Genomic DNA, 17,795 nt, shown 5'->3' with positions numbered 1-17,795 from the left:
TCACAGGCTTGAGTTCACAGTTTGTATAAATTTCATACTAAGCTTTTCTGAATTACTAACTAAATCTTCATTATTTTCCACCAGACGTTCAGCTAAATCCCGAAGCAGAAGCCCGTATTCATCTAGGCATTCAAGATCTCGTAGCAGGCACAGATTGTCTAGATCCAGAAGTCGTCATTCTAGCATTTCTCCTAGCACACTAACTCTGAAGAGTAGCCTGGCAGCTGAGTTGAACAAGAATAAAAAAGCCCGGGCTGCCGAGGCGGCAAGGGCTGCTGAAGCGGCGAAAGCTGCAGAAGCGGCAAAGGCTGCTGAGGCCGCTGCCAAAGCTGCCAAAGCTTCCAACACTTCTACACCTACGAAAGGGAGCACAGAGACTGGGGCCGGTGCATCACAAACCAACCATGTGAAGGATGTGAAGAAACTGAAAACTGAACATGCACCTTCTCCCTCAAGTGGTGGAACTTTAAAAAATGACAAGGCAAAAACAAAGCCACCTCTTCAGGTAACAAAGGTGGATAATAATTTGATTGTAGATAAAGCCACCAAGAAAGCAGTTGTAGTTGGGAAGGAGAGTAAATCTGCTGCTACAAAGGATGAACCAGTATCTCTTAAAGAGAAAACCAAACCACTTACACCAAGCTTAGGAGCCAAGGAGAAGGAGCAACATGTGGCTTTAGTGACCTCTACATTACCACCGTTACCTTTGCCTCCCATGCTGCCTGAAGATAAAGACACTGATAGGTAAGTGCAAAAAAGTTTTGTCAGTGAGGGTTTATTTTTTTATTTTTTAAAGATTTTATTTATTTATTCATGAGAGACAGAAAGAGAGACAGACAGACAGAGAGAAGCAGGCTCCACGCAGGGAGACTGATGTGGGACTTGATCCCGGGACTCTGGGATCATGCCCTGGGCTGAAGGCAGACACTCAACCGCTAAGCCACCCAGGTGTCCCTGTCACTGACGGTTTAAAGAAAAAAAAGTCAGTCTGAAGTGAGAGGTTATCTGACCTCCCACCCCTCCCCCCACAAAAAAGGTTACAAAAAAAAGGTAAGTTATCTTTATTATGTACACCTTAAACTGAAGCACATTGCTTGTAGGATGACACAATTAGAGTTAATGCTTAGAATTCCAGAAGAAATTTGCTGTTGCCTTGGGATACAATGTCCATTTCAACTTGAGTTTGGGAATTAGAAATGCCAGTACTGTATTTTCTTTAGCATAACTGTTCCTTAATGACACTATAAGAAACAGGACAATTTATGAGGGACTCTTCCTTGGGTGATACAAAGTAGGTATATTGGTAATTTTTAGATTTCTTTAGAGGTTTTACAGATTTATCACTCTGGGTAGCTTTATGAATTTATTGTTTTTTAGACTTCTCTTGACTCTTAAATTTTTTTTGAGATTAACTATATATTACAGAAAACCCATAATGTGCTTATGTTTTCATTTAACATGTTTACAAATTTCTATTGTGAATATTGGGGGTATGAGGGGTTTTTTTTTTTTTTAATTTTGAAACATTTTTTAATGAAGATAAGGGTGAGTAAAGTAAATTCAGTTCTAAGAACATTTCTGAAACGTATCCTAGGATGGAAGCATTACGCTACTGTGTAGTATCTGTTATACCACTTAATCTTTTTCACTTTTATTTTTATGGAGAAACTAAAATTATAGCTGTTTTCCCCTCATTTTTCTGTTAAAAAACAACTATATGAGCCATTCTCTTAGCTGACATCTTTATAGAATTTGAAAACAAGTGGATAAAAGTGGTGTGTAGGTAGGTCTTCTTCAATTACCACTGTAATTGTGGTATTTACAGGTTTGACTCTTCTCTAGGAGCACTGAAGGTTCATCACAGTAGTGAGTTGTAATTTTTCTTTTTTAAGGTTTTATTTATTGTTTCATGAGAAACACAGAGGAAGAGAGAGGGGCAGAGACACAGGCAGAGGGAGAAGCAGGTTCCATGCGGGGGGTCCCAAGGTGGGACTCAATCCTGGGACTCCAGGATCATGCCCTGGATCCGCTGAGCCACCCCGGCTGCCCATGAGTTGTAATTTTGATGAGTCCAGGAATGAATTCTCCATCCACAGAGGCATGAATGCAGAACTGAGTCACTTCATTAATGAGATAATGACCCAGTTACAAGAATCCAGTAATTCTGGGGGTGCCTGGTTGGCTCAAACATCTGACTTTAGCTCAGGTCATGATTTTGGGGTCTGAGGATTGAGCCAGAAGTCTGATACCCCACCCAGCAGGGAGTCCACTTGCCCCACCTTATGCACTCTCCCTCTCTTTCTCTTAAATAAACAAGTAAAATCTTAAAAAATTAATCCAGTAATTCTGGCCCAGTGAAACTGGTTGTTCTTTACTTTATTCTTTCACATATGCTTTGGAGATAAATTTTTACAGGTGATATTTTCAAGAATTCAAGATATGTACAAGTGAGTGAGTGCTTAAGGAAGGTATTCTTTGTGCATCTCTTTTTGAGACGGTGGTACATGTCATGCTTATCATTAAGAAAATGTTTTGACCTACCTTTTTTGTTTCTTCTGATTTTCTGTTACGTCTCTGCTCTTCTTTCTGTTAATGTGTTCATACGTTTCATGAATATATAATTTTTTTAAAGGTTTTACTTATTTATTCATGAAAGACACAGAGAGAGAGGCAGAGGCAGAGAATAGGCAGAGGGAGAAGCAGGCTTCTTGGGGAGCCTGATGCAGGACTTGATCCCGGGACTCCAGGATCACGCCCTGAGCCAAAGCAGATGCTCAACCACTGAGCCACCCAGATGTCCTTGAATATAGAAGTTTTTAAGACCAGTATGCTACTACTAACATGTGCGGTGAAAGATGGATTCAACACGAGTCACTCTTCTTTTTGGTGCTGCAAATGTCGTTGGCCAGTAGGAACTCCCTTAAGCTGACCTCTTTGTCCTTTAACATGACCTATTTGTTTTTTAATATTTCCTAGCTTAGGCTCACTTTGCACTCTGCTTCTCTTCTAGACCTGGGATTTATTACTCTCTGAAAAATCACATGGTAGATTTTATTTTATTTTATTTTATTTTATTTTATTTTATTTTATTTTATTTTATTTTATTTATTTAACATGGTAGATTTTAAAGTATATATTTTTAGATGATAAATTCTTTTTATTATGCATGTAATGCATAATACTGCTTGTCTTTTTAATTAGTGTGTTGGAGATCTTTCCATGTTGGTATATAGATAGAGGTTCATTCAATATTCCTATCAGTAGGAATGAATAAATCATGCTCTTATTAACTATTCTGCTATTAAGGGATACTTAGATTTATAATTGTTTGCTATCAAACTTTTTTATATTAATATTTTATGTGAGAGCAATTTTTGTAGGATAGTTACCAGGTTAAAGTATACACATTTTATTATTATTTTTTTAAACATTGTATTTATTTATTTCAAAGAGAGTGCAAGTAGGGGGTAGGGGGTGGAAGAGGCAGAGGGAGAGGGAGAAGCAGACTCCCTGCTGAGCAGGACGCTCAATGCAGGACTTGATCTCTGGACCCTGGGATCATGACCTGAGCTGAAGGCAGATGCTTAACCAACTCAGCAACCCAGGTGCCCCCAAATTGTACTTTAATAAGATTGTTACCAATTTATACAGTCTTTAAAATATGTAATTATTTAATTTTGCATTTTTCTGATTATTGAGATACAGCATCTTTCTTAATATTTATTGGCTATTTATTTTTTCCAGTGAATGACTTGTTTATATCTTATGCTATTCCTTAATACTATTTTCCTTTTTATAATTGATTTGTAGGTGCTTCTTATGTTAGGAATCTTGACCTTTGCTTATCAGAGTCTTTGCTTATCTTTCACATGTATTTGTTTTGGTTTTGGCTATATGGATGTTTTTTATTTTAAATATAGTCTGATCTAATCATTTTTCCTTTATAACTTATGTGTTTATAAAGTTAGAAGAGATTAAGTCAAATCACACAGAAATTTGCTTTTGATTAATATATGAAGAAGAAAGATGCTCTCGCCCATCACCCTGTGGACTGATAAGTTTGTTTCTAACATCATTTACTGAATAATCTATAATTTGTGGTGTCATATATAAAATTCTTACAGATACCTGTATTCTGAACTCTTTTCTATTAATATGTTCTATTATTTCTTTGTCAGTACTTCTTGTTTTAACTTTTTTTAAATTTTTTCTTTTCTTTTTCTTTTCTTTTCTTTTTTTTTTTTTTTTTTTTAAGATTTTAGTTATTAATTTGACAGAGAGAGCACAGGCTGGGGGACTAGCAGAGGGAGAGGGAGAGATGAGTAGGGAGCCTGATGCTGGGCTTGGGCTCAAGGACCTCAGGATCACAACCTGAGCCAAAGGCAGATGCTCCACTCAACTGTGCCAAGCAGGGGCTTCGTGTTTTAACTTCTTTAGATGCATGATGTATTGGTTCTCAAACTCAGATTTCTGTTACAGGGTTAGGCAGGAAATAACAAAAGTGAAGGGATGGAGTAAATTACTGATGAGTAAGTATCTTTGTTTTTCAGCCTCAGCTTCAGTGCTGCTGCTATACATAAATTTGGACCCAGTGTTGCTAGAGCTTTTGTTTTTTTGTTTGTTTTTTAAAAAGCCTGAAATCTGAATGTTTAGGTAAATCTTATTTAAAAATATTGACAATTCATGTTGGATAGATCATAATACATACTCCTTGACTTTAACCAATCTTGGGTTTCTGGTTTGGGACCTTTTAAAATAGATTGGTCATGTGACAGGGCAAATGCAAATTGCACTCCACTGTTCTTTTTCAGAAATTTTTGGGCAGGGATCCCTGGGTGGCGCAGCGGTTTAGCGCCTGCCGTTGGCCCAGGGCGCGATCCTGGAGACACGGGATCAAATCCCACGTTGGGCTCCCGGTGCATGGAGCCTGCTTTTCCATCTGCCTATGTCTCTGCCTCTCTCTCTCTCTCTCTGTGACTATCATAAATTTAAAAAAAAAAATTAAAAAAAATTAAAAAAAAGTTTTTTGGGGGCAGATTTTTGCCTTTATTCTTAGATAAATTTTATGATCTACTTGTCAAGTTATATGAAAATTTTTGCTTGGGTTTTGTTTGGGACTCAACTGAATGTAGTAGATTAATTTGGAGACTGATAGCTTTATAGTATTACAGTTTTCCATACAAAAACATGGTTTCTGTTCATTCAGATCCAGTTTTATGTCTGTCCGTCCCTATCTTTAATTTTCTTCTATTGATCTTGTACGTTTCTTGTTAAGGCATTTTGTTGTTTTTGTTGCTGTAGTACATGAGAACTTTTAAAAAATCATACTTCCTATTTCATTTCTCTGAAGTCTGGGAGCCTTGCTGAGTCTGGTAGTTCATGTAATAATATATGGCTATAGACAGTCTTTTAAATTTTAAGTTATAAGTAAAATTAGGATTTTTAGTTTTTTCCTCATGTTGATTTGAATGTTCAAATGAGAATTTTTGACTAAACCCTAATTATAAGTGAGAGACTACAGTTTTCTAGTTAAAGGTTTGAAATAGGTTTATTTTCAGGCATAGTTCAAGTAGTCCCTTTTTTAGAAAAGAGGCTTTTACTGTCTTTCAACCCTGATTTAGCTACCCTTTAGCTACATTACTCCAGGAACCCATTTGGTAATACTTTATCCCGCTGCTTATTTGACTGTGTTCTCCAAGAGACAATCTTAGCTCATTTCTGAGAGGAGTTCTATCTTAGTGTACTTGTTATTGTTGTTAAACTCCAGTGCCTTACCTGATGTCTAGCACATAGCATAAAAATCAATATGTTGAACATTAATATTGAAAAGTTACCTGTGTGATACTATTATATTTTTATTGAGAGAGGGAGAGTGTGGATGTGTGCTTGAGCATGGAGTGGGGCAGGGGGAGCAGAGGGAGAGAGAGAATCTCAAGCAGAACCCCTGCTGAGTGTGGAGCCCCATGCAGGGCTTGATCCCTCCACCCTGAGATCATGACCTGAGACAAAATCGAGAGTCGGCTGCTTAACTCACTGAGCTACCCAAGTACCTCCATACCATTACTTTAAAAATAAAACTGCAAACCAATTTCCTTTTGTTTTCGTTTGTTTATTTAAATTTTTATTTATTTATTCATGAGAGACACATAGGCAGAGGGAGAAGTAGGTTCCATGCAAGGAGCGCAATGTGGGACTTGATCCCAGAACCCTGGAATCACACCCTGAGCTGAAGGCAGAGTCAACCACTGAGACACCCAGGCGTCCCAAACCAATTTCCTTTTGAACATGTTTTCTCTGTTAAAGAACTTCTAGGCCACCTTGGTGGCTCAGTGAGTTAAGTCTCTGACCCTTGATTTTGGCTCAGGTCGTGATCTTGGAATTGTGGGATCCAACCCTGTTGTGGGGTTCTGTGTTCAGTGTGGAGTCGGCTTCAGTTTCTCTCTCTCTCTCACTCTCTCTCTCTCTCCCTCCCTCCTCTCAAATAAATAAATAAAATATAAAAAAGAAAAAAAAACTTCTAGTGAGTAACATGGGGTTAAGAAGAAAAGACACAACTTTATTATAGTAACTGGTAAATGGTTTTTATCAGATAGTATTAAAGTATGTGTTTGTACAATAATACTAATGTTCAACATGAATAGAAGAAGTTATAATTAAAGTGGAATGATTGATAATTTTATTTGCAATTTGTGACCCCAATGGTGTAGTCTCACTCAATTTTTTCATTGTAGGACTCATAATTGCTATGAAACTGTGTGAAGTACAAATTTTTTTATCATTATAAGATTCTCTTTCAAGAAATATCTTATTAAACAGATTTTTTAGTAACTGGGAGGTTTAAGATACTCAAATTACCTAGTTAAGATAGTCTTTAAAATTCAGAGCTCTTTATGCATTCAAAAAAAACCTAACTGAACTTGAATTTTTGCCTGTACTATCAGTAAGCTTCTTAGAACCTTAAAAAAATCATTGTCCGATTTAAAAGAATCATCATCTAATTTAAGAAAATTAACCTTGAAAGGGGGCAAAGCTAAATTAGTTGTTGCTTATGTAAATGGATAAGATAAATAATAGCATGTGGTATTATTTCTTACAAAACCTCTTTATGTCTCTCCAACAGAGTCAAACAAAATGCTATCACAAAACTAAGGAATTTTCCTGTGAAGCATGAGTAGTTTACTTTTTTAGTATTAATTTACAGTTTTTTGTTTTTTTTTTTTAAAGATTTTATTTATTCATGACAGACACACACACACACACACACACACACACACACAGAGAGAGAGAGAGAGAGAGAGAGAGAGAGGCAGAGACACAGGCAGAGGGAGAAGCAGGCTCCACACAGGAAACCTGTCGTGGGACTCGATCCCGGGTCTCCAGGATCTCACCCTGGGTTGAAGGTCGCGCTAAACCACTGAGCCACCAGGGCTGCCCTAATTTACAGTTTTATAGTAATTTTTTATCATCTTTAAATTATACCGCTTTTTGACTAGTTGTAGATTTGCAGAAAAGTTAAAATGATACTACAGAAAGTCCCCATATACTTTGTAGTTTCTTATTAACATCTTACATTAGTATGGTATGTTCATTATAACCAGTGAACAAATATCAATATGTTATTGTAACTAAGCTCCACATCTTGTTCAGATTTCCTTAGTTTTTGTCTAATTCTGTATCATTTTTACCCTCAAAATTTATATTTTGCAATTGAATATATATAGTACATTATTTTAGCTAGAAAGTGAAGAAAGTTAGTATTTTGCCATTGCTACTTAAGTGTAAGATGTGGCTACATTTTTATTTCTCATATAAATGTGTTTTATCTGTCTGACTCCTTTCTTTTTTAGCTTACGAGGAAATATTTCAGTAAAAGCAGTTAAAAAAGAAGTAGAGAAGAAATTACGATGTTTACTTGCTGATTTACCACTGCCCCCTGAGCTACCAGGAGGAGATGATCTCTCAAAGAGTCCAGAGGAAAAGAAAACAGCAACGCAGTTACATAGTAAAAGGAGGCCTAAGTATGTGCTTGCTTTCTACCTGCTCTTAAATTGACCAGAAATGATTCTGGGTCATCATAAAATCACAAAACAAAAAATTAAAATTTCAAATTATAAAAAGTGTACTTATTCTTTAAACTTAACTATATGAATAAATTCTAGAGTTTTGAAAAAAATTCATAATTCCCTGCGTATACCTATTCAAAATGACTAATAAAACCAAATTTAATTTTCTCTCACAATTTGTAATGTATTAATTTCTTGGGGTATTCTATGTTACTGATAATTTCTACAATTAAGTTATTTGAACAACAGAAAACACTGAAATTGGAGAATGTGGAAGTCAGCATTCAGTGAGCCCAAACAAAATTAGTCATGGGCAAGCTGGCATGTTTTCCTTTGCTTTTTTAGCTGCATTTGCTCCTATAACTAAATGCATTTTTCATTTTGCAAGAGGTGGAGTGGAAGAAGGTTTGAAATCTGTATCCTAAATTAGTTTCAAGTAAGTGCCCAGAGATAACTCCTTCCCTTAAAACCAGTTCATCAGTTAAGGGGGGGGAGGACGTTGATTCCTACTTTACTTCTACTTAATCGAGGGAAAGTGTAAGACTTTGATTTTAGGATTGCTGTCCAGGTTCCTTGTGTATCAGCGGATTTTCTAGTATAGAGTAGGAAACTAGAAAACTTTTAAAATCATTTTCCTGAGTATTGTAGCTTTATTCCTTACTTGAATTTCTGTTACATACCAGAATATTGAGAGACTACAAAATTACTTATTTTTTTAAAGAATGTCAAATATTTGTCATATATATGACATGCACACAGACACACACACACAGTGTGGATTCTGGAGAGTGATTATACTAATACTTTTATACTCTCTTGGACTAAAAATCTTTCTTGTGTTTCCATTTTTAAGATAATTTCATCTAGCCCTAAGTCTAAATTTGTCAATAAGCTTTGTAGTTAGAGTTTTGGTAATGTTCATTATCAAATTTGTTTTCTGAAAAAATGAGTGAAGCATATATGTATAATGGATGAAAAGGAAGACTTCTGGAGATTGCTTAGAGAACTTTGACTCTTTGTAGTAGTGTTGGTTTTATCCATTCATTGAAAATTACATTTTATTTCTGAAAGTTCTTGGTACATGCTTTACTTCTCTTTCTCAGTTTGTTAGTTTATAGGAGAAAAGTCGGTATGGAAAAATGATGCCTTGACTTTTAGGATAATTTATAATACCAGATTAAAGTGTAACTTGGTCTTCGATGATCACAAATGTACAGGGAAGGGGGAAAATGATATAAGACTCGGGGAGGGTGGATGTTAAATATTAAATGGTTTATTCAACTTGCTTGATTGTATATAAAAACTTCAGAACTATATTTGATAGAATATGTGGGCCTCGCTATGGTGAAATCAAAGAAAAAGATATTGACTGGGGAAAACGCTGCGTGGATAAATTTGATATCATCGGAATTATTGGAGAAGGTACCTATGGACAAGTTTACAAGGCCAGGGATAAAGACACTGGTAAGTATGTCAAATGCTGTGGATCTTTAATCTATTGAATGTATTTGATTTGTATTTCTCTTCAAATGTGTATTTTAGGTGTTTTTTTTTTTTTTAAGTTTGGATTTATCATGCTTTTGTTTCATCTTGGTTTTTGTTTTATTTTCTATGTGCAAGTACGTAAGATATGAATACACGTAAGTGGGTGTGTAAACATTTTTTAAGTTTTTTTTAGTATTTGTGATATGTAGTATGGTGGGATTTAGCTTTCTTTAATTATGAATAAATTCTTAGGTTGTTAGTAATCAGGAGGAAAAAGTATCTTGACTGTCTTAGTAGTAAATTTTGTTGTATTAAGCCTTATGTAACACATTTTCTTTTAGCCAAAATATTCTTTTTCTGTCCAAGTTACCCTTTGTTTGGAGGCCAGACTTAGCAGCTTAATATTTTAGAACATAATCAGGAACCTCTGAGAATGTTTTCAAAGGTCTTGTAGCAGAGTAAAAAGTAACTGTGTCAGAGGCTATGTATTTTACTAAATAATGGGTAGAGCCAGTGTTTAATATTTACTTATAATTCCTTGTTGAAATAAACCAGTAGATTAAAGTAGCATAGCTATATGAAGTCATTTAGTATAAGAAAACTCTGGAGAGCAGTTACAGCATAGGGTAATATTTATAATGATGATTCTGCATTATCAAAAAGATTAAATTATAACTTTAAAAAAGTATAACTTTAAAACCATTTAATAAGGAATCCTACATTTTAAGACTTCCATCAAAAAGAAGTAAGTTTTAATGATTAAAAGGATAAACTTTCTTCTTTTGGAAAATTCGTAAGTACAGAATTACTTTTTTTCTCTAAAGAATGGAATGAACTTTATTATAGTGCATTTTTTCCTATAACAGGAGTGTGTCTGTTCTATTTAATAGTTAGATCTTATCTGATCAAAAGTCATTCAGACCTGGATTGTGAAGTCAGTTAGTGTAGTGGGAAGAGTCAAATACTTCTCAGGTTGCTAAACCAGATTTTGAATCCCAGTTTCACTGCTAGGTAACTGGGCAGCTTTGGACAAGTTAATACATCTGAGTTTATTTTCTCACTTGCACTATGTACAGAATCTTCTCATATGTTCAGAGGTTTTATGCATGTGTAAGCATGTTGGGTAAATTTATCCTCCCCTCCTTCACTTTTTAAAATTGGTAGTGTAATGCACCTGCTGTTGATCATCTTGCTTTTTTAATATGTCTTGGAGAGCAAAAAATAACAATAGCTATGGACCTGCCCTATCCTTTGTAACAGTTATGTACTATTCCACAATTTGGATAAATATTTCATAATTTTTATTTAATCAGAGATTTAATTTCTTGAACTGTAAACATTGTGATTTCAAGAGGTAGGAGCAGAAATTATGAATTAAAAGTTAAAGAAAAATGTCGTTTGGTTTTGTCATCTGGTAACTTGATTTTTTTTTTTATTTTCATAGGAGAAATGGTAGCCTTAAAGAAAGTACGTCTAGATAATGAAAAGGAAGGCTTTCCAATTACAGCAATTCGAGAAATTAAAATTCTCCGGCAGCTTACCCACCAGAGTATTATTAATATGAAGGAAATAGTGACTGATAAAGAAGATGCTTTGGATTTTAAGAAGGATAAAGGTATGCATGCATTTTTACATAACCAATTCTGCATACGCATGATGTTGCTAACTTACAGATTTTGTCATAGGGATTGACCAGTTGAGTAATTGCTAGGTACATAAAACTGTTGCATTAACGTCGTACTTTAATTTTAAATGTAGATGAGTTGAACAATTATTTATTTACTTAGTGATTTTTGAGTTACATTAGTAAACAAAAAAGCATATTTGGGAGTAGTAGTAGTTTTTTGAGCATTAATGTATAATTTTTAGTCTGCATTTTTTAGTTATTGAGAAATAGTTCATAGAGGTATAGAATATATTTACATTTTTAATGTCATGACTTAATAGACAAAGAAATTTTATGGTAGACATTTATATTATTTCTGAAGGTGTGGAGGCAAAAATCTTACCTGAAATTGCCTTTAATAAACTATAGTGGCATATGCTTTACATTTAGCAGAAAAGTAAAAAGGAATTAGCGTGCTTATTAAAGTGGTTGTCATAGGCATATGGTGGGTGAAAGGTCTGCTTGTAGTAGGTTTTAGATCTTCAGAGTAAGATTGTGGAACCAGAGTTGACTTCATTATAATCTGTGGTTTTCAAAGAGCAAAATTCTTTTTCAGATTAAATCTAAGAAAGTAAAATAGATATGTTCTGATAGAACAGGGTACTTAGCCCTCTCCCATCCCCAACTACAAACACACACACACACACACACACACACACACACACACACACACACAAAATCTTACTCTTCCTGGGGAACAGTATAAAAATGATTGACATAATACATGGTAATTTTGTAGAAAGGAACTTGTTTTGACAGTATTCTCTATGTACTATGCAGATAATTAGAATGATCTTTTTAATTGGTGTCCTTTCCATTAGTTTTTGTCTTTAATAATTCCCACATTCCTTAGCTTGATTTTTAATCTAGTTTGTATTTTTCACCTTATTTTTTTCTTGTCCCTTATTGTGTAGTAGAAAGGTTTGACTTGTGTTAACAGTGTCTGGGACTTGTGACTTTGCTTATGAGCAGTGCAACCATAGTAGCACGGGCCTTAGCCCTTCTGAACCTGTGTGAAGCCTTCATCTATTAAAGGGAAACATTATTTCTCTTACTGTGTAGTAAGGATTAAATCAAAATTTTATACATGAGGGTTATGTGTTATGTTGTTTTTCATTAACTTCCTACTATAGTCAAAATAATGTATTTGTTTTTCCTCCAACATACCCTGGACCTCCTTCTTCTTTGATCTGTAGGATCACTGTCCCTGCCTGTTTCTTTATCCCCCATCTCTGCCATTTTTCTGATTGTCCAGCAAACTTCAGGGTATTTTGAGTTGTCAAATATGCTGATGCACTTCTCTATCTTTAAAGTCTTTACAAATGCTGCCACCAGTCTCTTCTCTGTATCTATGAGTTTGGGTTGTTTTTTTTTCCCCTGGGCTTAAACCTCTCTAGCCCCAACACATAGGTGCAAACACCATTTGAAAGGCTGACTTCACATCCTCTGTATCTCAGACTGAATGTTACATTATTCATCAGTGAGGCTTTACTGGATTACTTTCTACTGTATATAGACCCATCAGTTTAAAAGTCTTACTTTTTTTCTTCATTACTTTTTCCAGAATAATCATACTACTGATTTGTTATTTATTTGTTTCTCTGCATGAGGATGGGAATCATACCTGTTTTATTCATTATTATAACCTCTACCTAGCTCAGTGGCTAGGCCATAGAAATTACTATAAATAACTAATTGCTGCATGAATAAATGAGCTCTACTTAGATCCCGTTCATACTTTAACTTTTTAAAAAACTGTTATCATTGAACATAAAAGTATTTGTAGTTTTCCTTATATTTATGGCTATAATTTATTTTCCTTACTATATTATAAATTCCCTTGAGTCCTGGGTTTTTTGTTTTGTCTCCTGTACAGTGCCTAGTACTGTATTTTACAAATCGTAGATTTTCACATATTTGCTTCCTCATCTTCTTTTTCCCCACCATAATCCTGTTTGTAGTTGTTGGAATCATGATAAATAAAGTGTTATACTATGTGAAATGTTATATTTAGATGCCAGGTAGTAGTTAAATATATTACAGTATGTCAGGGAGTATGGAATTTAAAACACAATCATCTTTCAAAATTATTTATTTTATTGAGATATAATTGATGTACATTATATTAGTTTTAACAGCATAATCATTTGATATTATGTATCTTGTGAAATGAACACCACAATGCATTCAGTTAACATTCATCGGTCATGTAGAATGTTTTTTTCTTGTGATGAGAACTTTTAAGGTCTTGCTTAGTAACTTCCAAATATACAATACAGTATTATTAACCATAGTCACCATACTGTGTATTACATCCTCATGATGTATTTATAATTGGAAATTTATGCCTTTTGACCCCCTTCACCTATTTTGCCCACCTTATTTCCTCTGGCAAGTCTCTTCTCTGTATCTGTGAGTTTGGGTTTTTTAAATTTTTTTTTCCTTGTTTTTGTTTTAGATTTTACATATAACTGAGATCATATGATACTTGTCTTTCTCTGAATTCTTAGCATGGTGCCTTCAAGGTCCATTCGTGTTGTTGCAAATGGCAAGAGTTCCTTCTTTTTTTATGCCTGAATAATATTCCATTGTATATTTGTAATACATTTTCTTTATTCGTTCATCTTTTGACAACCATTTAGGTTGCTTCCATGTCTTGGCTATTGTAAGTAATGTTGCAGTGAACATGGTGGGTGCGGATATCTTTTTGAGTTAGATTTTTCTTCCTTTTGGAAGAAAAAACCAGAGGTAGAGTTGCTGTATCATACAGTAGTTCTATTTTTAACTTTTTGAGGAACCTCAATACTGTTTTCCATAATGGCTGCACCATTTTACATTCCTACCAACAGTGCATGAGAGTACCCTGTTCTCTACATCCTCACCAACACTTGTTATTTCTTATCTTTTTAATAGTCATCCTAATAGGTGTGAGATAATACATGATCCTTTTGTAATGAATCGGTTAATTTTGATGGGAACCATGGTGAGATAGCCTAATTTGGTGAAAAGAGAATTCGATTTGAAGTCCTTGGGTTCTAATCCTGATCATGTGAGCTCTGTGCCATTATATTAATTGTGATCGCTATCCTGGAGCAGAAAGGCAGTATAGGAACTTTGATTTAATAGTTAATAGTTCATATTCAAATTCATAAAACTAAAAAAAAGTTAAAGCAAATACTTAAAACAATTTAGCTATGAAAATTATGAACAATATACATATGAGGTAAAATTGCTAATATAAAAGTAGAAACATTTGCATTATTTTAACTTAAGTCTTTGGCTATGTAAGAATAACACCGTAAAAGAATTTTTTAAAACTTGGCTTTAATTAAAAATGAAAAAAATTAATATTGAAAATAAAATATTGTTTTAAAAAAGAAATTATCCTTAAGAAAACAGAGTTAAGTAGTATTAATAAGCCAGTGGTGGATTTTTGTGCAAAATCTTAGTGATGCTGAGTGAACTTTTTCTGGAATAATCTGGGGGAATGGATGAAGGCTAAACTAATTATAAATTTTTTCCTAATTTTATTTATCTCCAGACAGTTTCATCTTTTTATAACTGAGGGGATCTTTTAACCTTTTTGTCCGTTATTCAGTCTTAATATTGTGAGCAAGGGGGAGATTTTGTTTCAAAGGAAACATTTCCTGTATCTCTAGATTTTTAGTTGATCTTCAAGTATGGAAGAAGAATGGGATGCAATTAGGGCATTTTGGTGCTCTAGTGTTCATATTTCACTGTTCAGTCAGATATTTGATGTGTGAACTGCTTTGCAGAAGAAACTTTGCTTTTATTTTCTTGCCCTCCCTCCCCGAGGATTATGAATTTAGAAAGATCCTTTCTGAATGAATGTAATTATACTGAATTAAAAAATGTAAAGGAGTTTGGGGTGCCACACTGGCTCAGTAGGTTGAGCATCAGACTCACTCTTGATTTCAACTCAAGTCATGATGTCAGGGTTGTGGGATTGAGCCCCGGGTCAGCTTGGCACTCAGCAGGGAGTCTGAGACATATTCTCTCTCTCTCTCTCTCTCTCTCTCTCTCTCCCTCTCCCCCCCTTTCCCCTCCCTCCTTTCCCCTCTCACTGCCCCACTCATGCTCACATGCTCAGTCTCTTAAATAAATAAATCTTTAAAATGTTTTAAAGCAGTTTATAATTCTCTGGGTAAAAGACTTTTTGTTCTGCAATTATATGTAATGTAAAATAAAAACTATAGTCATTGATCTCCATCTCAAGATGTAAATATTTAGAATTCAGATTAAAAAAACTCCAGGCGCTGACGTAATGGTATCATTCCAAGAAAATGGTATTTTGGTACTTAAAATTAACATGATATCTTGGACAACCAAAACCCAGTATCATAATTGCTATGTTTGAATTAAGCTATAATGCTTTCAATATTGGTATTAGTTTAATGAGGGAATTTTTATAATCTTTTAATTTGGAATTTTCCTAAAAATCAGGAAAAGAATATTCTGAGGTAAATGCTTTTGGCAAAGTATTATTATGTGGTTGAGGGAAAATGTCTCAGTGTCACTCTTCTATAATCTGTGATTCCCACATGGTGCTCCCCTGCACTTAAATTCTAGTTCTGTTAGACGGTGGAGCTAGATTTCCTTCTAAGGTCTTTGTACATAAAACTCCATTCACATCTGATTATTCATTTAAGTATATTAATATAAGTAAGATTACTAGGTCAAAGGATTTGAACTTTGAAATTTCTTCAGACATATCACCAAGTTGTTTTCCAGAAAGGTACCAAGTTATAAGGCAGGAAGAGAACAAACTAGGAATAGAAGGGAACTGTCTCAACCTGATAAAAGGTCATCTGTGGAAAACAAGGATGTCTGCTCTCACCATTTCTATTCAACATTGCCAAGGCAATTAGGCAAGAAAATTAAATAAAAGATAATCAGAAATCAGATTGGAAAGGAAAAAATAACACTATCTCTAATGTGTGTGTGGTGTGCATGTGTGTATGGATATACACTTTATAGAGAATTCTATAGAATCCACTAAGAAACTTGTAGAACTAATAAATGAATTCATCAAGATAGAAGAATACAAGATCAGTCCCCAAAAATCTGTTGTAGGTTTGCATACCAACAATCCAATGTGAAATTAAGAAAACAGTTTAATTTGTCATAGTCTTGAATAAAATATCTAGGAATAAATCAAGAAGTGCGTAAGGTCTTGTGCCTTGAAAACTACAAAACATCATTGAAAAAAATTAAAGAAGACTTAAATAAGTGGAAAGACATTTCATGTTCATTGATCCCACAACTTAATATTACTAAGATGGCAAGTTGATCTGTATAATCATTGCAGTTTCTATTAATCACAGCAGGCTTCTTTTCAGAATCTGACAAGCTGGTTTTAAAATACATATGGAAATTCAAAAGAGATAAAACAGTCAAAAAATATCTTTAAAACAGAACTCATACTTCCTGATTTCAAATCTTACTATAAAACTAGAGTGATCAAAACTGTTATGGTACTGGCTTTAGAGTAAACATGAGATCAGTAGAATAGAACTGGAAGTCCAGAAATAAAAGACTCACATTTTTAGTGGTCAACTGATTTTCAGTGAAGATACCAAGAAAATTCAGTGGAAAAGAATAGCCTTTTCAGTTATCAATGCTGGCTCAGGTGGATCTCCATATGCAAAAGAATGAAATTGGGCCTCTTCTTCACGTCATGCATAATAATTAACTCAAAATAGATCAGTGACTTAAATATAAGAGCTAAAACCTTAAAACTCTTAGAAGAAAATATAGGAATAAATCTTCATGACCTTGGATTAGCTAAAGCCTTCTTAAGTTAAGAAACCAAAAGCAGAAGCAATAAAGGAAAAAAATAGATATATTGGACTTCATCAAAATTAGAAGCTTTTGTGCTCTAGTGGGTATTACTGAAGAAGTGAAAAGACAATTCTCATAGACTGGGAGAATTTAAATAATTGTAAAACATCTATCTGATAAGGATATATTCTATCCAGAATATATATAAAGAACTCTTACAACCAAATAATAAAAAGACAACCTGTTTAGAAAGTGTGCAAAGCATCTGAATAGACCTTTTTCCAAAGAAGATACACAAATGACCAATAAACACATGAAAAGATGTTCAGTATCCTAGCTATCAAGGAAATGAAAATCAAAATTACAGTGAGATTCCACTTCATATGCACTATAGTATGGCCATAAGAAAAGGATAGTTATTAAGTGTTGGGAAAGATACGGAGATTGGAAGATTCAGACATTACTGGTGGGAGACTCATACATTACCGATAGGGTTGTAAAATGGTCCAACCACCTTATAAGATAATCTGGCATTTTTTTCAAAATAGTAAACATAGAGTTGCCATGAGACCTAGAACTTTTAGGGATATATCCAAGAGAAATAAAAACATGTTCACACAGAAACTTATATACTAATGTTCATTATGGGATAATTCATAATAGCTACAAAATGCAAACAGTTCAAATGTCTATCAGTTTGATGAATAAAGAAAATTTGGTATATCCATACAGTGCAATATTATTATGCCATAAAAGGGAATGAAGAATTTACACCAACA

General features: G+C 34.3%; 1 protein-coding gene across 2 annotated transcripts in view; it reads left to right on the top strand.

The window, feature by feature from the left end:
* CDK13 (cyclin dependent kinase 13) overlaps nt 1–17,795 on the top strand; it is a 122,862-nt gene that overhangs the window by 30,112 nt on the left and 74,955 nt on the right. For both annotated transcript variants that reach the window (XM_041723082.1, XM_041723081.1), the window contains exons 2-5: nt 85–744; nt 7,848–8,018; nt 9,388–9,527; nt 10,993–11,163. In XM_041723082.1, the coding sequence (XP_041579016.1) occupies nt 85–744; nt 7,848–8,018; nt 9,388–9,527; nt 10,993–11,163 (1,142 nt within the window). The remainder of the gene's footprint in view (nt 1–84; nt 745–7,847; nt 8,019–9,387; nt 9,528–10,992; nt 11,164–17,795) is intronic.

The sequence above is a fragment of the Vulpes lagopus genome, chromosome 11, assembly GCF_018345385.1.
Source record: "Vulpes lagopus strain Blue_001 chromosome 11, ASM1834538v1, whole genome shotgun sequence".
Lineage (NCBI taxonomy): Eukaryota > Metazoa > Chordata > Mammalia > Carnivora > Canidae > Vulpes > Vulpes lagopus.
Note: the sequence above shows the minus strand (reverse complement) of the source record. Positions and strands in the feature narration are given on the sequence as shown.